Consider the following 25,832-nt stretch of genomic DNA (forward strand, 5'->3'; position numbering starts at 1 on the left):
ATGTGAACTAAGAAAAATCCTGTAGCTGTCAAATTTGCCCTTTTTAAGCAGCCCAGTATGTGTCAAATATGAGAATGAATAGCTTTTGTACATAAATGTGTCATATACTTTTCAGTGATCATTCATTTATTTTATTTTTTTTTTTTCGTTTGAGGCCCCAATGGGTAACCCCGTTTATTCTCCCCGTCACATGGCTAGACATGGGTCGGGGAACCATCCAATGCTAACCTTACAAATACACACATACAAATGAGTTAAATGTAAAATATAAAAGAAAAAACGTAGGAAAAAAAGATTCCGTAATGACAATGTTTAGGGAAAATAATTTTGTAATTATGTTTATGGTCTGAGGCCACAACACATAGTAGGCATTTAACTAGAGCATTTTGTTTTCAAGGGAAATAATTGTGGTCTGACTGTATTATTTTGAAAATCACAGTTGAGATTTTTTTATGTGTGCACCGGTACAGTTTTGTGGGGAAGCGAAAGTTGCCATGGAATTTTGTCTTCTTCTAAAAACAAGGTAAGTTGACAGTTTTTGTTGAAATATATATCTGATAGCTGACACATAGGAGAATGTTTTGGTTTATATCCATCTTACAGATTTTTTTGAAAATGAAGAGAAACAGGGGGAATTCTGTAAATTTCTTCCTATATGCAAATGAGCTGAAAATGTATTGAAATGACTAGATCAGAAGTTTATGCCTTTCCAGTAAGTTTTTCCCTACCTTTGACGATAGTTATTAAAAAGTATAGATATCAACCTCTTTGCTGATATTAGTACCTAAAATTTTCAGCCTGTGAATAGCTGTGGAAATTTGGGACTTCCTTTTTTTGAAGATATAAATAGATCTAAGCTATATTTAGACTAAAGTTTTTTTCAGTATAACAGCATGTAGAGAACCCTTACATACAGTCAAATATTCTTGATATTGCAAGGAAATATAATGCATTTTTCAAGTGCTTGCTGTTTCTTATGTTGTGCATACTTGATATAGGTCATTGTCAATGTCAACTATCATTATACTGAACTTTGAAGTTGTTGTTTTTTCTAAATTACCTCCCTTATATATGCATTTTTCTTCATTCATTTTATTGATAATTACTTCCCTTTATGTTTAGCAAAAATTCTCAGATTGCATTTAATTAACTCCCTTTATTTAACATGAAAAATTCTCTTGTGTAATGATTATTTGTATATTTTACTTTCAGTGTCTGATACATGTAGTTGCAGTCTGTCTTTGGAAGCTGTAGAAATAACAAGAAAGGGACTGACATAGTGGTATAGTTTGTTATATATGAAGTTTATTGATGGCATTCATGTCATGATGATATCATTAAAGTATAACATACATTGATTTTCTTACAGTCATGTGTTATTACATTTGAACTGAGACTGTTTTATAATCAGGTTCATGATATTTTTTAATATACATTGTATACAATAGTTGCATTTTTTTCAATATTAATTGCAGCTTTATAAATTAGAACACTTCAGGTTCATGTTTGATATAGTTTATTAATGATTATAATTTTAATCATACAATGAGTTATGAGATACTTTATTAATTTTAATATATTTATATTAATATATGTAAAAAGTCTGTATTAAATGCATAGGTCATCTTTTGTATAAAAATAAAGGAAAAAAAAATGTTGTATAATTTTCATTTTCAGTTTTGGTAGGGAAAAGTTTGAGTATGTACATGTACAGTTGTTTGACCTGTCTTACCCTGTGGCAATCCAAGCAGATGTTACCATTATGAAAAATGCAGTAGGTATTATGCTTTTGTATGTTAAACAAAGGTCTCAAAGCATTTATAATATGCTGTATGGCTACATTCTTGCTCCTGAAATAACTGTACAAGACAGCTATAAGACTGACATTCCTGACAAGATGTGAACCTTCTGGACTTTATGTCAGCCTGGCATAAACATTTCTTTCCTGTAGCTTTGTGTATCCCTCAATTTACTAAGTACATATCTCCATTCAAAATAATGATAGTAGATATGGTTTAGTAATAAATGTGTGATAGCTTTGTAATGTCAACATTTCAAAAGTAGAATGAACATGTACTTTGATAATAAATATTGAAATACAAATTTCAGTATATTGTATCATTCAGCAAAAATATGAAGTACATTTGTATCTTTGTATTAAGATAATTAAAACAATTATATTCAAATGCTTTGACACTGATTTTATGTTGAATTCCTAGAATGTGTGTGACTTAATGTTTTACAATATTTCAGAACTTGAAGACAATGGTTAGTGCAGAAGGGACATAAAAGTTATGATAAAAGTAACAGATATAAATAAGGTAAACTGTTGTGATAAAAAGACATGGCCAGTGCTGCACATCACAAAGGCAATATTTGAATTTAATTTTTTGTCACTTATGAGTTCTGTAAAGCTGATTTTGCAATATATATAAAATGATTAGGATTATTTTTTTTACTGTGATCATTTTTTCACATGATTTTGACAAGACTGACAATTTGTTCATTGGAATAAGATAATTAAAGGCGGCATTGTGTCACATAAGAATATGTCTGCATAGTTGCCTAACATCAAATGTCAAATTGTAAACAAGGAAATTCTAAATTTGGAAAATCCTTTGTTGTTTTTCTTCATTTAGCTCAGTTGAAGGAGATGAAGTTTGAAGCAATTTTCACAGTACAACCTCTCCAGAGTAGCTCACTCTGAAGCAAAAACCTCTCTTTAACAACATCATGAGAATTTCCCTAAGCTGAAATATAACTATCAAATTTACTTCTCCAGAACAACAACCTCAAAATAACTAAAATATTTGTATATCCCACAGGGTATTGCTCTACAGAGGTTGCATTGTACTTATAATATCTATGATTTCAAATGCTTTAAGAAAAGCAACACTTTCAACAAGGGGAAAAGTGAACATATATTACTCATAAGGTGAAGTTTTGGCAGTTCTCAAGTTCATTGTTTTTGCATGCTATATAAAAGCACTTTAGGTAGTTTATCATTATTACATCATATACTAATCAGAGGTTGTAGGTTGTTGTTGGAGGTTTTAGGGTGAGATCATAGGTGAACATCCTCAGATTTATCTGTTTATTTTTTTCACCATTTTATTGAATATGTACATTGAATGTTATAAAATATGCAATCTTTTCAGACAGTCCTATTAAATAACTTGTCATTTAGTGGATCTAAGTATATGTAAAATTTAAATAAAGCAGCAAGCCAAGTAGCAACACAATCTTGCTGCTTAAAACAGGTAATTCCTTAGACAAGTTGAAATTAGACAAAATGTCAATTTGTAGAGTTACCTGACTTGCTGCTTGATAATATATTTCTAAGATTAGAATATCTGCAAATGTCTAAAATGATGTTATAATTGTTTTAAAAACTATCATGTTTTATTCTCTTTATGTAATAAAGTTTTACATTTGTATTTCCAGAAGTGCTACAAGTGTGTTGTCATGTGAAATGGAATTTACCCCAACTGTGCTGCATGATGTATATTCAAGTGCAAGACAGCCATGCACCAGCTGTAAACTGAGATGGACCCATATAATAAATATGTTGACTTTCCTATGTATTATCATCTGTACAGAATGTGTTCATGACAAGACTGTATACATGTATTGTTAAATCATTTTTTATTTCCATTATTGCATGCATGTAAGAAGCAAGCATTTAACAATTGCAGTCGTAGAAGTGTTAAAATGTGATCAATCTAATTTAAAGAAACACATTTAATTGGACATTTTAAGTTTCATAGTATTTTTGGTGGGGATTGACCCAGTCATTCAGCAACTTATACAGTCTGTGTGTCATTTCTTGTATGTTATAATTTTCTTAATAATACATTAAATGTCAAAGTTATGGTAAGATGAACTCATTCATCACTTGTAGATTAATGTTAAAGCAGTTCAACATTTTACCATAAGTTAACTAATATTCTATTTAACCAGAGTTGTCACATATTTTCATATAAATATTTGTATAATACAGGCTAATCTAATCTACATATGATGTACCACAATTTTTTAGTTATATTTTATGTTGATATTTTATGTTGTTTTCATGTCTCAACATATAATTACTAACATCAAAGAAACTTAAGTATTTTACAATTTGGTTGGTATAAATGGTTGTTTTGTTTATATATTTTTTTCCATCCAGGAAAATAAAGAAATATACATTTCAAAATATCTCATCATTCCAGATAAGTACACTACATAATCAAGATAAAAGAAATAAGAACAATATATGTTGGTGGAATTTTATTTTCAAAAATTTGATATACAGTCTTTGTAGTATTTACTTCTTTAGATATGTTGGACTGAAATGGGAATAACAACATACTTTAATTTTTTGTAGTCATAAGTTAATATGGGAATTATTAACTTAACTTAACTTAAAAAGATTTTATCTCACTGTTATGCCATCTGAGCTTTAATATTTTTCAACATTGTCATTGGCAACAAGGCTCAAAATTATTTGTTGTGTATACCTTGCATTCATGTGTGATAAATGCTTTTATGGTATTCTTTAATATAATTTATGCTTTTCATCTTACCATGGATTAAAAAAATATAAATTTATTTGTCTGAAAATTAAGGTAAAAAATACTGACTGATTAAATTGCAATATAAGAAAGCTTATTTGAGATAAAGGGAGGTAATTCCATAAAAATATATGTAGAATGTAGATGATAAATGTAATGAAGGGAGGTAATAAAATATTGTGAAGTTATTAGTCTTCATTTCTTTGATGAGCTAATTAATTGTTTTACATTTTGGTTTATTAACTACAAGTATGACCTAACATGTGTACCTGTCCTGAAGGAAAATAAAAAAGGTTGTTTGATGTCCTTGTACTGTTAAGTTGTTCCTGTATTTGTTTACATTCCATGTCTGAATGAAATGAAGAAACAGACTTTAATGAGGGTATCCCGGGAAAATACCTAAGTTTATTTTTATATCAGCAAATTTGATGAGATAGTCATTCAGGAGTTGTCTATCCTATTTCCAAAAATGCTATGGGGACTAAATTTTTTGGAGTAAATATCTCTTTCAAAAAATAACACACAGCATTTTAATATTGTATTTATATTATCTGATGCACTTAGCAATATATATTTGGAGTCAAAATGTTAAAAATTCCGGTTTTAATTTTTTAGTTACAATGTCTACACATAGTACTAAATAAATATATACTACTAATATATATATATATAAAAATAGCCATATTCACGTACAGAAACGCAATTCATTATAATGGTATTTATATAAATTATATTTATTTATAACTATTGACCAATTAGCTTTTGTATAAATGACCAGTGAGCTTTAATTTTCCCAGCTTTATCTGTTTCGCTATTAATTGAAGAGGCAAACTTTAAACTATTTCTTAACCCTTGCAGCGATGGAATTATTTCCTTTCTTTTACACAAAAATATGTATCTTTTTATTTCTAGACTCAAAATGTTAAAAGTTTCTTCTTGGTTTTTCGTATATCCTAAAATAAAAGACTTATTATCTACGTAACATTTTACATCAAAGCGTTTAATTATATTCGTTACATCTCCAAGTAAAGATTGTATATAGGTACACTCCCAGAACAAATGAAGCAAAGTTTCTTTTTCTAGTTTGCAAAAAGAACATAATTCTATTGTGGATATCTTCACTAAAATTCGATGAACAATTCTTGTTTGCAGCCATTGTAAGTAGGGATCATTACTAATTTCAAAATCCCAGCCATGAATTTCATCCCATTCTGAATAATTATGAATTTCAAAAATATTCATCCATTTATCATGACAAGTAGGAACGTCTCTGTTTCTAACAAGAATATTGTATATATGATTTGTTCCTTTCTTAGAGTTTAAGATAGGTTTTAAATACAGTGATATAATAGGAAATTCACATTCAATACTTACACCGCTTTCATTTGATTTTACCGTTTTCATAAGTTTATTTAAAATATTTCGAATTGCTGCAATACAAGGAAATTGACATTTGTACCAATTTTTCTTTCCAGTTCTACTCGATAAATTGCACTGCCATCTGTATTTATTATATCTTTCACAAACCTTATACCTCTTTGATAAAAATATTTCATAAAAGCAGGTTTCTTATCGATTTGTACTAAATTACTATAAAACAATGGCGTATCTAGAATTTTATTCATTGTCTCAGTTGGAAAAACATCAATGAAATGAGAGTACGAGCACAGAACATCTTTCCAGAAAGGGTTTTTAATTTGTTTTACTAATATATCAACGTAATCTTTTCCAAAATTAAACAATTTTTCAAAATGTACAATTTTATTTGTTAGACTATAACATTTATTTGATTGAACTGTCAATATTCTACGCAACCAAGTAAATTTTAAATTTTTCATATTAGATAAAATATCAACCATTTTAGGACCACCCTCGGCATAGCTTTTAACTAAAACTGAACTTTTTATTTTGGGTGGGCCTTGCCAAAGAAATTCATAGAATAAGGTATGAATTTGCTGCAACATCTGTGCTGAAGGATTTGGTAAGGATGTATAAAGGTGCGTTAGTAACGGTAAAAGAAGGGATTTTATTACTGTTATTTTACATATTGGAGTAAGTTGTCGTTTCTTCCAGTATAAAATGCTGCTCTTTATTTTGTCAATTTTCATTTGAAATCAATTTCAATCATTCTTTTAAGTCTATATGAAATGTAAGTCCAAGAAGTTTTAACGCCTGTGTGTTCCAATTCAATTTCCATTTTGTTTTTAATTGATTTTGTAATATACTTGAGAGATCCTATCCAAACAACATGTGTTTTTTTTTCAAAATTAACTTTTAACCCTGAATATTTTGCAAATTCATTAAAAATGTTTAAAGTAGAGTTTAATGATTTATCTGTTCCATCAAGGAGGTATCATCAGAAAACTGACTAATTTTATATTCAACGTCATCTATAACAATACCTTTTATGTCTTTATTATTTCGAATTTTATGTGCTTAGATCTCTGCGCATAATATAAAGATGTAGGGACTTATTGGGTCTCCTTGACGACAACCACGTTCAATTCTAAAGAAATCAGACAGAAAACCATTTAACAGAACGGAAGTTTGCGTATCTGTATAAAACAATGAAATCCATTTTCTGAACATAGGACCAAATTTAAAGAAATCAAGAGTGTTATTAATAAAATCAAACGATAAGGTATCAAACGCCTTCTCAAAATCAATCATCATTAAAAGACCTGGTATATTATTATTTTCAGTGAAATGCTTTATGTCATATATTAGACGTGTATTTTCGCCTATAAACCTTCTTAAAAATTTAATAAATCCTGTTTGATCTGTATTTATAAGGATATCTAGTACCGAATTTAACCGTTTTGCTATAGATCCTGAAGCTAATTTATAAACAGTGTTCAGTAAAGTTATAGGTCTCCAGATTTTTAAGTACTGTTTAGGTTTATCTCCTTTAGGTATACAAATAATAATGCCTTGTTTTTGTGTAGATGACAATTCGCCTTTCATAAATGCATAGTTAATAGCTCTTACAACAAAATGTCCAATTTGCTTCCAAAAAACTTTAAAGAAATTTGTAGTAAATCCATCTGACCCCGGACTTTTATCATTTTTCATATTTTTTAAAGTTTCAGTGATCATTCATTTATGGCTACCTTAGGTAAAATGAGCCAACAGCTCTGAAAAGTCCGCTATGTGAACTTACTAAAAAGCTTAGGAGTCTTTCTGGAATGAATATTTCACTGAAATCTTACAGTTTACAGGCATTCAGTGCACTCTGTACATGAAACATGCACACCATGACCATTTACACTGCACACACTTAATTGTGTATCACAGCTGAGCATTCTGGCAAAAACAACCCCTATCTCTATAAAGAATAATTTTAATGTACATCACTGCCTGCTGAATGTTCCAAACTGGCTAAATTTCTGCAAAAACCATAATAAATATCAACTTGAGAAACTACAACTGGTGCTCCTAATTTTTCCGGTGACTAATATCAATTGAAGTGACCCTTCGTGTGATCGAACCAGGATCTTCTGTGTGATTGGAAGGCCTGCGGCCGAACAACATCTGAAATATGAGTCAAGCTAGTCATAATATCTTAGATCGAATACTTAATCAGTTTACATGATTGTATGTATGTGCAAAATATATTTCAAAACAATCTGACTGCAAAGAAAGTGTGAAATGTAAAAAAGTACCCATCAAGCAACTTTTCTATGAACATTTATATCACAGTCTCCTTTCCCCATACTGAAACTGTCATAATGTAATATAAAACCTCAAATTCAAGTCTTACATATGTAAAATGTGTCATAACAAACAGTTTGAATAACAAAACTATCAATCACAAAGCAGTCTGTCCAATTCCTTACTTTACTGACTGCTAGATCTGAAGCAATGTTTACTGTTTTCAGGTAAAATTAGCTACAATCTGATCTGAGTATTCACACTGGGAATACAGCTTACTGTATCAACTATTATGAACAAAATCCTGTCCAATGTCATGGTAACTGATTATAAATGTAATCTCACTACCACACATGCTTCAGAAAGTAGTCATTATGGCAAAACTGGCTGAAATAATGTTATTCCACTATAATTCTAATTTCTAGCTTTTTTTTCACTTGCCGGTGCAATTTAACGAAGTCTATTAAAATTTACAACATCACAGAAAAGTACCTGACTTTGATTAAAAGCATCTAAAAAGGAATTATTTACCCATTCACAACACCGAACAATTGTCTTCGGTCAAATCTGAGAAGTTGTAGACTTATATATACAAAGGCGGTCAATCCCCGTCTATGCGACAAACTTCACATTGTCCGAGCGCTCTCATTTCAGGTTTTTGGGTACTAAAATGTAAGAAATCCAACTGAATAAGTAAATATACAATTCAGGACCTCAGATATGATGATTTATGCTCAATTAAGCATTAAAGAAACCAATATGCAAGTCTATTGTGTGAAAATCTGCCTGTTTTCCTTCAAAATCAATTAAAATATGCCAATTTCAGGCCTACTCTGTTCAATTTTCAAGTCCTTGAACTGATTTTTCTTGCACAGATTATGATAACGCATATTTCTCTATTCAGACTGTGTGTACTGTGTAAATTCAAGTAACCAAAAGAGCAATTTAATGTAAACCAGAATAGAAAAAATACATATCCGACTCTATTTTCCGCGTAACCACTTCCTTATTGTGGTCAACCAAGGGCAAATAACTGTGGTCTTGTGCCTCCTGTGTAACTGCAAAAATTTATTTACAAATCAAGCAGAAATGACTATCGCCAAAGCGGTCCGCTTGAATAGCAATAATTCATAGGAAATCGTCTCGGTTATGTCAGGAATACATGGTAAACCCTAGTATTCTCTTTTATTTCAGCGATTTTTAGAGGTCTGTTCATATAGTAATGTCTGTAAACCGTATTTATTGTCAGGTGTATCTTGACTATTGGTACTAAAAATAATAATTTGTTTAACTTTAAATTACACATCATCACAGTGAATATTTATGCTGACATATACATCCTACGACACAACTACCGACGCTCGTTTTAAAAAACAAATGTAGGGATAATCGGTCTCGGTCACAAACATATCCCAAGGGCTTCTGCAGACGTTAATACACAAAACAAACGTGCATTGTCGCTATTCTTGCATAAAAAATCTTTCACGACGATTTATGTATTGTTTTCATATGTCATGACTTGACGATTCCGGTACATTTTTTATTTACCATTCCTGTTGTTCTTGGAAACGGTAAACATGTTTTAAATATCCGTATCCAGGGCCTGGAAATAAACAACACTATCAAAAGCACATCCTGAAGGTTTTTAAGCGATTTTTTTTATCTCTCATTATTACAAACATAAAATTACCAATAATTGTTAATATCATTTCACAATTTGGTGGACTCTATCACAATATCAAGAATAATAACTTTGCATTCGAGTTATATTGAGTACGGACACGCAGTTGGAGTACGGACGAGTACGAACGTAGTGTCAAGTTTCCAAGCTGTTTATATAAATTCTTCGAGAAATTAGATAAAAACATACCTACTGATACTTACCAAAATCATAAATATAATACCTAAAAACGAAGAATAGGCCAAGTTACACGCGATACTTATTTATTCACAGTTATTTACAATAACTGAACAGACGCTTTGTAAAGGGAGTGAACTCTAAGAGAAGCTAGTGCGTACATTGATGGGGGCAGTACGTTTGGGGTTGGAAACAGATACAGCTAAACATACTATGGATTACATTGTATCTATAATGCTACAAGAAGAGGTTGTTAAGGAAGAAACAAGACGCAGATTCCAAATATCAGTGTGCGCAAAAATACATACATATGTCCCTGGCAATGCATTTCAAAAATAAAAATCGGGTATTAACAGCACGTGAATTGCCTTGTTTGCACACGATTTTCCTCCCGTTAATACATGGGCGGAGCCAGTGAAAAAAAGTAGTTTTTATGCAAGAATATAAAGTTTAAGTATATTCGCTTCTTAGATTCGTCTTTATCTTGAATCTTGCAAACAAAGTTCAAAAACATTTAAAACTTAAGTTATATTCTTTCAATTACATCTTCTCTTCTGATCTTTATATCTATTTTATGATAGGGATTTTTCAGCTATTTCAGTCGTCATTGTTGACGTTGAATACACAGAGCAAACTTTCTAACCAGCCACCTGTATCTTGTTAAAAGTGAACAAAATAACATATAACACCTATGATTGTAGCCTTCTACGATATATTCTATATCTGATGTTACTAGAAAATTTCGTGCAAACAAATGAATACTGCAATCGTCAAATTTGGTAAAATGATGTAATCCACTTAATCCAGTATAAATGCAGGTGGAACGTACTGTTTGATCCGCCGAATCTGTGTTTGAGAGTTTCGGCTTCAATCTGCAAGATTGATATACACTTTATGCATCATTCTAAAGTCAGTACAAGAATTTGTTTATGAATTTTAAAAATGTCTTTCAGAAAATCAGTTTTGTAAAATTTCAATCTATTAAACAGTTTTCGATTTTTTTTTTATAAAATATGTATCTGCACGGAAATGTTGTTTTTATGCTTGGATATAACTGATGTAGTTCACCCGCTGTCTGTTGTATAAGACTAATCTAACACTGACAAAATTTCAAACTTTGCATATAATAAATGGTTGATCGTATTTTTTCTATATAAATCTGAAACACTGTTTAACTAAAAAAGTCGTTGGAACTATTTTTAATATTTAATGTAACTCTTTCATCTGTCTCGTTTCGCTTGACAAGCATCTAAGGCCTTAATTTCTAAGTAAATTGTTATTAGCTTTCTCGAAGAAAATCTTCTATATGAAGGACATCAATAAGACCGGAACTCGCAGGATTTTATCAGACTCTTATGTATGTATTGCTAGACAATGGGAAGTACACGAAGTTACGACATCTTATAGACGAGTGATATGTTTAGTTATTCTAATGATATCATAAAAAACTATTAACTAAAAGTGATAGGAACCTTTTCGCGAGTGCAAATTATTCCTTTTTTTTTTCACAATTATAAATCGGGTAATTTTGTATTGAATACGTTAACCAGTACTAAGAGCCAACAGTAACAGCCTCATGGTAAGAACAAAGCCCCTTGAAATAAAAATGTTTAAATGCATACACAAGAATACATTGCATTTACACATCAATCCAAAAGCAAGGTAAAAAGAATTTGTTTTTAATGATACGTAAACACACCTGAACGAGGTATAACAGTATATATAATATTTAACAAGTATATAAAAATGTTAACAATGTCATATTAAAATGTAACACTATAAATACACACAGAACTATTTGTATTTTTTCTGAAACTTATCTAAATTTAGATGATTATCGTCTTTACCAAAATTGCATTGTATGATTAAAGTAAATATAGATATTTAAATGTTAAGCTACAAACAACATTTACTTTTACTTCCTGGTTATATCTTCTATTTATCATTACTTTGTCTATAAAGAGGGCGGTTTTATTAATGGTCATTCTTCCCACGTTATTTTCCGAAGGTACAGGCTCGATCGTTAAGTTAAAACGAATTGTACGTTAAATACATCTCTTTAATTCTTTTATTAATTCAATTACCCTTCCCGCCCCTTCCCACTCCTAAAATTCATTTATGAGGTACAAGTAAATTTAAAATTGATACAATTGTTTGCGCCTGCCTTCTAAGTCAGAACCACTTGAAAAAACTATTTTTGCCATTGGTGAGATTTTTTATGCCTTTATAGTTTTAAAATGTTTTATCAGCGTTTAACAATAACTGTATATTTCGTATACAAATATACATAATATACATTCACGAGATAAACACCTGTCTAAATATTCTATTTTGTATTTAATTGTTTTAAAGATACATGTTGTGCTAAAAAGGTAAATGACATAAGTATATATTTTTCGAAAATGAAAATAAAAGTAGTAGGCGTTGTGGAATTTCCGATCACGTAATTCCTAGTCAGTTATAACTGCTTTATTCACAGATTTTAGTTTTCAATATATTGTATTGAGTGTGAGACTGACTTCTGTTAAAGGAACAAGAATAATATAGTATCACAATGCTATTGAAACCATCGGAAATATATTATTGCCAAAATTCTGTCAAAAACAAATTTTCAAATGGGAACAGAATCGGAGAAACTCTTGATGATTTATGTGAAGGAAGGTAATATTATATACTTATTTATTTACTATACTGCAGTATCAGCAATATTTGTTTTAAATCTTACAGTCGCAACGAGAAATCCATATGACATTGTGCGACTCCGTAGAGTATGATAGCGGTAATCCTGTTGTAATAATCACTTAGTTATATGAAGATTTCTATTATTAAAGTCCTCTGTCTTTGAGCAAACTCTTGCAAAACGAATAAGTTGTGAAATATAAACACCGTATGATGTTGCTCGAGGGACATCTCTATCAAGGTGGGGCAAGGTGTCAATATCAAAAGTAAAATCGTCATATACTAGTACTCTGAATGTCAGTGAAATTCAATATTTTTATATGTTTCTTATACCTAGGTGCCTACTGTCAAGCTTTCCGAGGATCCGTGTGTCTAAAAGGGATTCAAAATGGTTTACAACAGATAACAGACGTCTGTGGGTGTTTAGGCATCTTTACAGGCTAGGGAAATGTGGAGAAATACCCGTAATTGAGACTGGAGACATTCCGTCACAAAAAATGACAACAGACAATGGCGGCACATCAATATCAGTCCGAGGCGCCGGCGGACCTGGTGGAACATGGTACCTGAAACCAAATGGTACGGGATCAAATCCTGACGGCACATTTTCGTGCACTTGGCCAGAAAGTAGTTTCTACAGCATAGGGTCGTTTTATTCCGATTCTGATGATGACGTTGACTCCGATGACTACGGGTTTGATGATTTAGATGATGAGTACGAATATGACTCTGACTTTACGGTTGCTTAGCACGCGTGCTTTATATTGGGCATAATTATAATATTGTTTAAGATTGTATGTATAATTTAAAATAATTTGTTTCTTTGTTTCTTTGTTTGAGATTATATTTAATAACATAATAAGTTTTCAGATTGACATAACAGCATGCAATTTGGTTAGTATACCCTAAGGTATCATACACTTTTTGCATTTGCAAAATGACTTTCGCCTTTCAATGAATATTTCATTAGACCATATTGTGATGTTCAGCTGACATATTTGATTTATATTAAATGAATTTACGAAGGTATTTATATTACTGTATTTTTGTATGGCTACTTTTTAATAACACTACTGTCATGTTATGTTTCATTTGCTCACTATTAAGAATAGATTATAAGAAATACTATATCATAAAATTGCTACCTTTTGTTATAACCTATTGACTTTTATTATGTATGAAGAGTAACTGAATAACACATTGCCTGTTTTTTTAAACTAAATACAAACCTACGGGGAAACCAATATGTATATGAAAATAGACGTTATACACTTGTGTGCGTTATGTTTAACTGAACTGATAAAACCATATTCATAAAATCATTGCAATCGATAGGTAAAACAAAACCATATTCTTTATTTTGGACTTACTCCAAGTTTCAAGTTTGTTGATAGTTATTAATACCTTTTATCGATATAAAGCACACACAATAACATTATGATTATGCTATCTAAAAATACGTTTTCTGAAAATTTATATCTAGAGGTTGGTCATTTAAAATGCATGAAAATGATAAATAAAGACTCTTAGGATGCATGTGCCATACCTTTAAATAGTGAATATTTATTATTGTTATTGTTATTATTTTGTATTATACATTACAAGACTATCAAAATATTATAGATATAAGTTATATTTATACGTTGCTGTTTTATTTTCACTTGTTTTGTTTTGTAAATATTGATTGTTTTGGTCAGATTTTACTTGGTCTTTATTTGAAAAAAAAAACGTTTTGAGAGGCTAAATACATATGCATACTCTTACTGAATGAAGAATAATAGGATTTGCTGATTGTCAGTCCTTTTTATATTCATATAACTATTTAACGAACGGTTTCAAACGCTCATGTTACCATTGGTTATGTTTGTTTAATTATATCGTTTTTATGTTGTTTTTCGTTTTTCTGTTAAATACAGTGCCTTTCCTACAAGATCTATCATAGATGTTTTTTGTGCGAGGTGTATCATAGATGTTCTGCGGTCCATTTAACATGTAAAAATTGACTCAATCACTCGTAACGTCGGCATTCTGTGATGCATATCGCAGGCACTTTACCAAAAAAAAACTTTCACTTTTAAGTATCATTCAACGCCGACATGAAAATATGTTCTATTTCAAGTATTTTTACACTAAAATACTCTTTATATAATTGAAATTATCAAAGTTGCAATTAAATATTTTGTTGTTAATATTTCAAATCAATTATGATATATGTGTTGAATTTTCTTTAGATAATCAGTAACGTTCTAACCATGTTTTTAAACCAAGTAAAACTGTGATAAAACTTTTGTTTGAAAGTAACTTATTGGCCTATTGGGGCTATTGTATTGTGATGTATTTTACCTATTTACTTGTTGTTACTATAGGCACGTGTCTTTACAAGCACATGCCACTTTAATAAATACATTACTAATATGAACAGACTCAATGGAACCGAGTTTGCTATTCTTTTGTTTGGTTGCATTTTGTGCTTTCGAAGTATTGTGATAAATAATTGTCTAAGCGCAGCTTAACGTAGGTTTGATTTACATTATTACGTTACAGGACCTGTTAGACTGGCTATATCCAAAATTTGTTATCCTCTTTAAATATAAGATAAAATGATACTATTCAAGTAAAATGAATATATACATGCAGTTTTCTTAAGCCTGTATGCGCATGTTATGTTTTATATCTGTTATCTGTTACACATTGTCTGTGATAAACGCTTTATGTTTTAATATATCTCTGCTGAATTTGTTAACCAAAGCACATACGTTTTAAATGACACTCACTATTCAAATAAAATTGAAAAAAACACAGTATGTCATGTTTTTTTTTCTTCTTTGAATTATACGTATTAAACATAATTCGAGGGGTAAGTGCCAGAAGGTGCTATGTACCATATTTTACGTTTTTCACTTTTTTGCATTTTCTGGTAGAGTTTTTCAAGCTGCACATTTTGCACCAATTTGCGTCATTATATCATATTTCTTTCCTAAGTTATTTAACTGGGATCAAACCAGTCATTGCAGAATCTCTGTTAATAAGTTATGCCAAAAACAGTTTTCATTACATAGCATGTTATCAAAGTAAGTTTATCTTAATATTTGAAATGAACCAAAACAATCTATATACTAATAGCTGCTTTTGGTAGACTGCATTTTAAGGCTTTGGAAGGATTTTTCAAAATCCATAACATGTTATGTAAAGATAGCACGTTTTAGCAGAGCAGTTTTCTACATATTATGCATTAACCCAACTGAGCCAGAAAAAGTCATGTAAAGATAGGACCTAAATCTTACTGATATTTTACGGTAGTGCAACAGCCATATTGTGCTATGTTATGATAGAAAATTCTGGTTGAAGGCCCGGTAGTAAGATTGTTTGTCATTTGCATGTCAAGAAGCAGACATTCCACGATAGGTTTATTTGGCAGTGTTGACTTTTACTGTTTTTTCAATAATTAGGTGATGAAAACAGACTATCAAGTTTAGAGTGTGTGGCAGATATTGTATTTTGCACTGGAATGTTGAACATTCATCCTGTTTAAATGTTTTAAAAAAAAGAGTGGAAGTTATTAAAAGTGAAGTAGACTTACTACTGTCAGCAAATGATCTTGAAAGAGGAAAAATCAAACTTTACTAATTGTAACTGCTTTTTATAAGCTAGTTGGAAACACATTGGCAAAAATCCTTCACATTTATGACACTCTTGAAGAAAGAATGGAAAAGTATATTGCCTTTGTGTTAAACTGTCATTATTCAGATTATGAAGGAATAACTGTAGCTTGATTGCGTGTCAGTGGCAGACCTTTTCCCATTGGTACTGGCTAATTACACAAAGCGCAATTTTATATTCTACACAAATAATGTTGAAGAGCCAGTCAGCACAATGAAACCAACCAAAAGTGATTTACTTGCCACTGCTGATAAAAGTAAGTGTAACTTCTATACATCCTTTCTGGAATTTTAGATCAGTTTGAAAGATACCTTTAAAATCTAGACTCAAAAATATACTTTACCTCGCCGTTACAAGATGAACAATTTGACTAACAGAAACAACAAATATACTACCTACTACCAATGATAAATCAACACCACAGAAAAGAGCTACATCAATAAAGCAGCAGTTTTTATAATGCCTGAGAAGTTCCATACTAGAAAAGGAAAAGCAATACCAGAAACATGGAATCAATGTGAAAAAAAGTTACAGGCTGTCAGGTGCAGAGTATAAATCAGCAGATGGAAAGCCAAACACCACTAGTTGAGCCAGTAGGCTGTAGCAACTACAGACAAAATGTGACACAAAAGTTACATCAGAACAAAGGCAACAATTCTTTAAATCAGTTTGGTCACTGACAAATTATGATAGACAAAAAGATGTTTGTCAATTGTAGAAGAGACAGACACTAAAACATATCAAAGCCAAATCAAAATGAAAACAGGTGTCAAGAAGAATTTCTTTCGAAATTGAAAAAAAAGGTATTCAGTCTGTAAGACGTTTTTTAAAGAAAACTTCAATAGGTAAGGCATAACTATATTGATCATACGTTGAAGAACAAAAAAGGACGGACATTTTACAGGAAGTGCTTAGAGAGGAAAAAAAAACACCTCATAACGTAATTTCTCAAAGTAGATGCAGTGAAAAAGCATACTGAATCTTCCACCCATAAGTTCACATTATGTACGAGAAGGGAAAAGGAGACAGTACCTTGATTTGCATCTAACACTGCCAAAAATGTATGACCTCTATCTGGAGGAGAAAAACAATTAAAACAAAGCCAGTTTTATTGGAAGGATACCGATTAATGTTGTACCGAAGAAGGACCAGTGCAACAGATGTAATCAGTTTTACATCGCACAGCAAGAATGAATTATGATTTTTGAACAAAATAATGCTTTTGACAAACCAAAGCAAAGAAAGAACCCAAACCAAAATGGCATGCTTAATTAAGTTTGCATTAAGGTTGCAGCAACATTGCAGTTGCGATCTTAACAAGCATGCAGCAAGATTGCGATTGGAACCATCACAACCATAATTTAAGCTTGCGCAAAGTAATTTGCGCGCTTCCTACAACCTATTTAAGATCTTACAAGCTTTTAAGGTTGCGCATGCTTGTGATTTGAACCCTAGCGATCTTAATTACGACTTTGCAAGTTTACACAATCATAATAAGATTGCAAACTCGCACAATCATAACAAGATTGTAAGCTTGCGCAAACTTGCAAGCTTACACACACATATATCAGTATACTGAAAAACATTTGCGAGTCCCGTGCAACCTTATAAACATTACAAGATTGCGCAAGCTTGCAAACTTAACTGTCTTTCCAAACATTGTTTAGGTTTATGAGACAGTTTTAATAAGTTTAGGGTGTAAAAATTTAATTATAAACAATTTTATAAAACAATATTTGTAGTGATCAGTAGATATTAAGACTCAACAATTAGGGACAATAGTTTTTAAAACAACATATTTTTACATAAAAAGTTTAATATTTGGTTTTATATATAACCTCACTTTTATATGTATCAGTGAACTAAAGGAGTTTTAAAAAGGTTATAGGTAATGAATTTGAAAAACTGAAAATGTTTCCCTCCAGAAGACAACAAGCAAATACTGTTGCCAGTTAAGTATCATTCAAAGCTACCTATTTCAGCCGCAGAGAAAAAGTGTCTATTGCAACTATGCAAGAGTGGTAATATTCCTGAATATTTCCATGTATTACACGGCTTTAATTAACAGTAAAAAACAGTACCAGAGATTGTTTACCAGAACCAAATGCTGTTCAAGATTCAAGCAATGACTCCAATAGTAACTTAACACTGAGAGTCAGATAAATTTACCACTACATTTTAAATGTGACTGACAATGTGGTTCCCAAGACTTAGCCCTCTTTTTTCCCTTGCATTTACGCTACTTTTTGCATCCCGTCCCCTTTACTTTTAGTAAGTTTTCGTGGCTCCTCTTTATTTTGGCAGCCGAATCCCAAGACGGTACTTGACTGTTTTTTCCTACTTGTGTATGTGTGTTTGTAAGCTTGTGAGTCTATAACGGTGCCATATTGTTTTCTTATGTGTTGCTTGTTCGTTTTTCTATGTTATTCAGTTGATCTTTGTTGTGTGTTTGTCTTTGGTACATGAGTGTCTGCGCTACTGTGGTTTACGTTCTAGTGCGACTGTTTTTAAAAAAACATGGCATTCCCTTGTATATTTGTCCTTGTTCAACTTTCCCCTTCGGATTCTTCCCCTACCCCCGACCCAATTTCGCCCCTTACCGTTTCCTTCCCCTTTATCAATATTTAGCTTATATTAATATGTACTTGTTGGATGTTTGAAGCAACCCGTCTGAAATATTTTTCCATTACAGCTTCTTTTTGTTGTGGGCCTACTATGTAAATGCGTGGCTCTGGGGCTGTGTTTTTGGTGTTCTGTGCTTCCGAGAAATCTACCCTTGCCTATTATCTTTTTTAGTGTGTTAGTGTGTGACAATAATAATAGTTACATAGATTACAGTCATAAACATGTGTATCAAACTTTATATCTCTATTAATGCAGTGTTTATATTTCATACCATTACATTAATGTATTATGAAATACATAAACACATTAACTAAAACGTTGTAGATGATTCTTAATACATGATAAGACAGTCTAATAAGAGCTAAATGGAGCTATTTACATATAGGCTATTTGTGACTTGAAAAGTCTTAAGCTAAGACAAAGAAAGCATCATGCCATAAGAATCTATGTTTTTATAGAATGTATTTGTATGCCAAAAAACTTGCATTTATGTCAACTTTGCATATGCTAGAAGATTCTATTGCTTTATAGAATGTTTTCGACACTTACAAATACTATGACATGCAACATTCTCACCAGCTATCAATTTATAGCATGTTCTGGCTCAGTATTGTTTCGAAAGTTTTAACAGAATTGTACATGCCAAAACCAGATATCTTTCAATGGAATGTTTTAGTTATTCTGATATTTGCAAATAAATGGCCTTTTAGTTGTGCCAAAACAATTTTTTTGGATTTGACCTAATTTACTAAAGATATCAACAAAATACATATATCATGTATTAAATAATGATAAAGTAAATAAAACAATAGTTTTGATATCTCAAAATACCCTACTATTAAAAAGAAAAAAGAAAAAAAACGCTCTCCTGTAAAATTTTAAAAAATGCACATAGCAGGTTCTGGCACTTACCCCTCGATATTAATATTAATATGTTTAATACGTATAATTCAAAGAAGAAAAAAAAAACATGGCATGCTGTGTTTTTTTTCTCTATCTTATTTGAACAGTGAGTGTCATTTTTTAATATCTAACCATCGTTTATATGATTTAAGTATACTAGTATCTGACATATACACTAATGGAGTAGCTGGTAGGGAAATAGTTTTTACTGCTTAACGGCAATCCTTCTAGAAAATGTTTTATTACATGATATCAGATTTAAGTTGTATCCTTTCCATTTTAACTTTTAAATTTGTCAGGCCAGTAAACATATGTTTAATATACATCAGTCATATAGCACATACTATGGACCGGTGATTTGTATCAATAATCATGTAATAATATTAGTTACCAAGCTTGATGGTGAAATAATACGGGATATACGCTGTCGAGGAAATCCATATCAGGCGAGAGTTGAAAAGTTGGAAATGTTAGTTACTCACCCCTCGCCTGGTGTTATGAGATTCATCGAATGTGCCAAGAATATATTCAGCTCGCATTTTCTAAGTGCTATTTCCGGAGCTATTATTTAACTATTGTTTAATGCTATTCATATTAAACAATTGCAAAGAAGCGAAACACTTCGAAAAAGACTCTCACAAGATTCAACTTTTGAAATACGATTACAAACGGTGATATATAATTGCTTTGACGCCATTTTGCAAATACAGTTATATTCTCCTACACAGCTGGTGACCATGTAAAGTTTAAATTTCCAATGGTATGGTCGGCGACAGTGTTACTCTGGGGCATGTTGGAGTTTAAGGAGGGGTACCTAGCTGCAGGGCAGAGGGTTATGGCCTGCGATATGATCAGAACATCACTTGACTACTTTCTCAAATGTTGGATACCCGGTCAACGAAGAAATTATGTACAGGTTTTCATACTGTGAAGACACTTATTATTTCCAAGTAACTCCTGTTAAAACATAACATGCATCTAGTATGCTTAAAGTCTGTTCCCTAAAATAAAAAAATACAAAGTAGATATTATCTTTTAAAAACGATTTGAAGAGTTAGACTGCTGGTACTTTTTAACATCACCAGTTCTGCTTTTCTCTCGCGGGATATATTATCAGAGAGTGATTTAATTAGCACAGGCATTATTTTGGCATTATTGTCCGATCAGGTAGGGGACGGACATCAAGACCACGCCTACTGGGGACGTCCGGAGACAATGACCTAATGGCGCATCGGCTGGAGAACAGACTCCACATGCCATGGAAGCGATATTGCTGGAGAAATGGTTGCTGCAATGACCTCTGGTTCTATGGTGTTTAAAGACATGTGTTCAGGTATTCTCGTATATTAAATAAAACGTTGAACAACACGAGACGTTCAATATCCATTGATGCATCTGAACTGTGTTGGTTGTTACCACAACTACCTAGCACTGACGTAACGACAATTATATTTTTTCTAAGTCTGAACTGTAAAAACTTAAGAAAACGACACAATATAAAACATTGTAACGTTTAAATTTGTATGACTTCAGCTTCTTTTTCCGTATCTTTAGCTTTTTTTCAATAACTTTAGTTTCTTTTGTGTGACAGATTACAGTTATGCTGGCAAACTTCTTGAAGCTGCAAATGGATTATACAAGTTTTGCATGGCCAATCGTTGGAAATACTCATGTTACGCATCAAATTATGTTGTATTCTTTATATGTTGTACGTCTATGTGCTATGCATAAAAAGGATGTTGTCGGTATATCTGAAAGGATGGTTACTCTTTCAGCCTGTTCTGTATAATGATCATGGCCGTTGGATATAGGCTCCTTGCTACAAGAGTTTCTTCCTTTTCTTTCTCCACCTCATTGCTAAGGCCGCGGGGATACTACGATCTATAAAAAGAATAAAAATATTGTTAGCTCCCAATAACATTTATTTTTCTACGAAGCCAGAGGTTTTTTTTTTTTTGGTTTTTCTTTTGTACAAACATTCATATAAATAACATACATAACGTCAAACATATATTAAAGCAATGCTCAATAAACTTTAGAAAATGATAAATAATTCACCAAGCCTCAAGATTAACCCTTTAATGAACCAGAAAGTCATAGGCTAAGTTTATCAACAAATAATTTTAATATACACAAATCCTACCATTCTGGTTTCTTACATTAAATCAACATTCATGCAACATAAATTTTTTCTTATAAGCTTTGGAATGCCTAAAAGTTATATTTTCAGTTTGTTTTAGTTTTTTTTAAATATACATCTAAATTTGTTTTCCTACGAAGAGAACTCAATGCCTAGAATATTATTCCAATGGACGAAAAACACAAATTAAATAAGTTATCAATGAAAGCTTTAACTGATCGATAATTAAAGTACTCAATACGTTTCTTTTCTTTATGAGAATAATAACTAGACTAAGTTCAGATTTCATTATAAAACATAATTTCTGTAATAAATCTACAGTAAAAGAATCTACTAAATCTTACTCATAAACAAAAATCTTTCTGAATAATAGTTTTCTGAATAGTGAAATGCATATGTATAAAACTAAACTATAGAAGTACAAATCTTACACATTAATAAAAATACTAAGTAGTTGTCTGAATAGCTGGATAGATATAAAACAAACAATTCCAATACACATGGGCCTAGCATTAAGATAAGAACTCTGTTAAAATTTAAAAGTTACCAATCCAGATTTTACAATGTGAACAAAAAATACAGAGTACAGAATTTGACTTACCTATAAAAAGAATAAAAATCTTGTCAGCTCCCAATAACATTTATTTTTCTACGAAGCCAGAGTTGTGGCTTTCTTGGAGTAGCTGATGTGCTTATAAAGGATTTGGAAACGGTTGATTTCTTCGAAATTATCCAATTAAAAATCTTATTACGTACATAAAAATCGGTTCGTCTCGGACCCTAAAACAGGATTTGGCAAGTAAGCAAATTAACTACCATAAAATTGCCCGTAATACGGAAAAATGGTGTCTAAGTAAATCTTTGATGACACAGTCTAATCCCTATTTACTGATTAAAAGTCATGTAACTAGTGTGCTAATTGTAAAAATGTGTTTGATTAAAGTCATGTAACTAGTATGCTAACTGTTAAATGTGTTTGACATCTCAGTTAGATATTTCTGTTCAAAGGTCCTTATGCGTCATCGTAACTAATGTATCATTAAAGCGATATGGCGCTAGACATCTTCAGACAAGAGATTTCCAATTTGTAAACACCGTTATTCAATTATATATTTATCTTTATTTGTTTAGATCTACCTTAACATGTTATATGTCTGGACATGTCACATTGCTTAGACTCCCAAATACATAGAGATCAAAATTAAAAGAATTAAATAAAATATTACAAAAAATAACATCCGAATACTTATAGTTTTCAAAATCAAAATTAATAAAAAAAAAATCATAGAAATATCCCAAAAATTTACAGCAGAACACTCAGACTGTATCACTGTATCTCAGTCAGGACTTCTACGGGTAAGTATAGCCAAAGAAATCGAGGGGAAATACTCATATTTCAGGATGTGTACAGGAAAATCGCGGGAAAATACTCAGACTGTATCACTGTCTCAGGACTTCTATAGGAGAATATGGCAAGGAAAATCACAGGAAATACTTAGACTGTATTACTGAGTCTAAGGACTTTTGTGGGCAAATTTTGGAAAAGCAATTCGCATGAAATACTAAATGTTTGTATCACTGTATCTAAACGGAATACATAACGCGCGGCAATTATTTTATTGATTACCAAGATTTGTTTTTAATATCTGCTGGATAATGAAACGAAATACTATAGTAGTATAGGAGAGATCGTGTTTGTATACAAATCCATTGTATTTTCTATTTTTAGAACTGTTAAGACAGTGATCGGGTGGGCAGACGTCGAGCCATACAGTGATGTTTTTCTAACGGCCTTAACTTTCTTAAAACACGAATTATATCAATAATTTTTTGATCAACGCACGGTTAACAAGGAATATCCATTGGTTAAATGACAAACTTTTGCAAAACAGCAGTAGTTGTAAAATTTCGTTAACCGAGTTGTGTTCCTATTGAAAAAAGTAGGCTGAGAGTGAAACGCTAAGATGTGATAACATCACTGTTGCATGTTACAGTTTATACTTTATAGCGTCAAACATATCCTAAACGGTTCGTTTGAGATAAATACGACCTAAAAGGGCAACTATTTAGTGAATTAGATAGTCATCATTGATATAGTGTAAGAATAAGAATGATACAGCTTTTTTTAATATAAACAATATTTGTAACCTAAGAACACTGATTTTGTCATAATTCTGTATTGATTCCCCAGTTCGGATAGTGAGCAAGACGACATGACAGTAGCAGCAGATTTACCTGGCTGATGCTAAATCTTTATACCAGGGAGACAGTACATCATGGTCATTCAGTTAGGATGGTGCTAATGCCGAAGCTGGGGTATGCTTTGATAACATACCTCTCCTGATTCCAGAAATCCGTTTATTGCGAATTAGTTAGAAGATTCATAACTGTTTTAGGCAGTACTGTGACTGTTGAAAAGTATTAAAGATAAAAGGGTAGCATTCGCCACAAGAATAAAAGTAAAAGGAATTGGAAATTAACTTTGATTAACAGACTTTGGAATCAGACACCAGTCGTGCTGATAATTAAGAATAATATTACACGCTCTGGCTATAAAAAATGATTATTAGATTTTCAACGATCTTGTTGAGTAATAATAACCATTTGAATCTAATCTACAAGTTTCATAAAAAAGTTATAAATCCTGATACGAGCACTTCAAAGTACTAAACATTACATATTTGTACTTTTGTAAAAATAAAATCTTGTTTACTTAATTGTTATAGATAACGAAAGACTGCTTATGTAAATTTTCAATTAAATTACACCTAGATTAATGTAAGCGTTAAGATTTTGACATCTTTTAATTATGTACACTTTTAGTTATAACTTTATAAACTTACCGGTGAAGACGAGTACAAGATGCAAGTTGAAGCGTTGGTATTGTCATTTATGCCCGGAGGATTGGTTACCCAAAGTCCGTGTTGACTAGCATGGAGGGACAAATTGGGACCAAAAAGAGATGCTGGTAATGCATGCATATAAGAAGCTAATCAAGGGTAAACTATTGGCCGTTTAAGGCAGGGTGTTGCTTGAACACAGGTTAATCTTCCCTTATAGCACAACATGGAAATTGCATATGCGGCTGATTATGACAAGTGGTTGCTTTTGATAGTAGTGATCGTTATCCACTAACAGCTTATACTGGTCTGACTGTATTTCGAGTCTCTTGTTTCAGTGGCGAATTACGAACATTGCAGCGTGCTTGCTGAGATTTTTACAAATTAGATTTTTTTGTCTCGATAGAATTGGAAATACGTGAGAAAATAGAATAAGTAGAAACTCAACAGATCGCTCAACAGGGCAAACTGTTGCAGGCTCCGTTTGATTGAGCCTGTTCATGGACGGTAGTGGAAATGCATGCTACCGTCCAAGCCCTCTAGCCCCGGGTTGAGCAGAACTCCTATGGCATATTAAGTAAATGTCATTTTGATTAAAGATTAGAACTTCTCATCTAGTAGTATTAGAAATGAAATGAGAAGCAGAATGTATGCTTTTAAAAATTAGAAAAATGTAAAATCTTTTGACGTTCTAACTCTAACGTTAAACTTGCTATTGCTTTACAGCTAATGTAGCTTTTATTGCAAAAGTAGCGGCTAAGCATGGCTTGTATTCTGACGAATAAAAGAAGTGGGCGTTGTCTCAAATAAATTATCTACACGGGGATAATAAACTTCACATTAGTTATGAAACTGGACATGGACGGTATTACCATAAGCACCCCCATCACAGGGGATTGTTTTCATATGAGGTTGACTAG

At 31.6% G+C, this 25,832-nt stretch overlaps 2 protein-coding genes and 1 long non-coding RNA gene across 4 annotated transcripts in view; all 3 read left to right on the plus strand.

The window, feature by feature from the left end:
- Positions 1-25,832, plus strand: part of LOC128546059 (uncharacterized) — a 160,238-nt gene that overhangs the window by 94,388 nt on the left and 40,018 nt on the right. The window lies entirely within an intron of this gene.
- Positions 368-4,858, plus strand: LOC128550628 (uncharacterized). Of its 2 annotated transcripts, none has more exons than XR_008368339.1 (5): positions 368-523; positions 1,213-1,282; positions 1,678-1,778; positions 2,254-2,321; positions 3,445-4,858. It is a non-coding gene; the product is annotated as an uncharacterized LOC128550628 (long non-coding RNA). The 2 variants fall into 2 exon arrangements; XR_008368340.1 differs by having other exon boundaries at positions 1,678-1,774.
- LOC128550626 (uncharacterized) lies at positions 12,548-15,514 on the plus strand. The gene is made up of 2 exons (XM_053529974.1): positions 12,548-12,726; positions 13,082-15,514. Exons 1-2 carry the CDS (start codon positions 12,620-12,622, stop codon positions 13,491-13,493), a joined length of 519 nt encoding a protein of 172 aa, XP_053385949.1. The 5' UTR covers positions 12,548-12,619; the 3' UTR covers positions 13,494-15,514.

This window comes from Mercenaria mercenaria, chromosome 18 (assembly GCF_021730395.1).
Source record: "Mercenaria mercenaria strain notata chromosome 18, MADL_Memer_1, whole genome shotgun sequence".
NCBI lineage: Eukaryota > Metazoa > Mollusca > Bivalvia > Venerida > Veneridae > Mercenaria > Mercenaria mercenaria.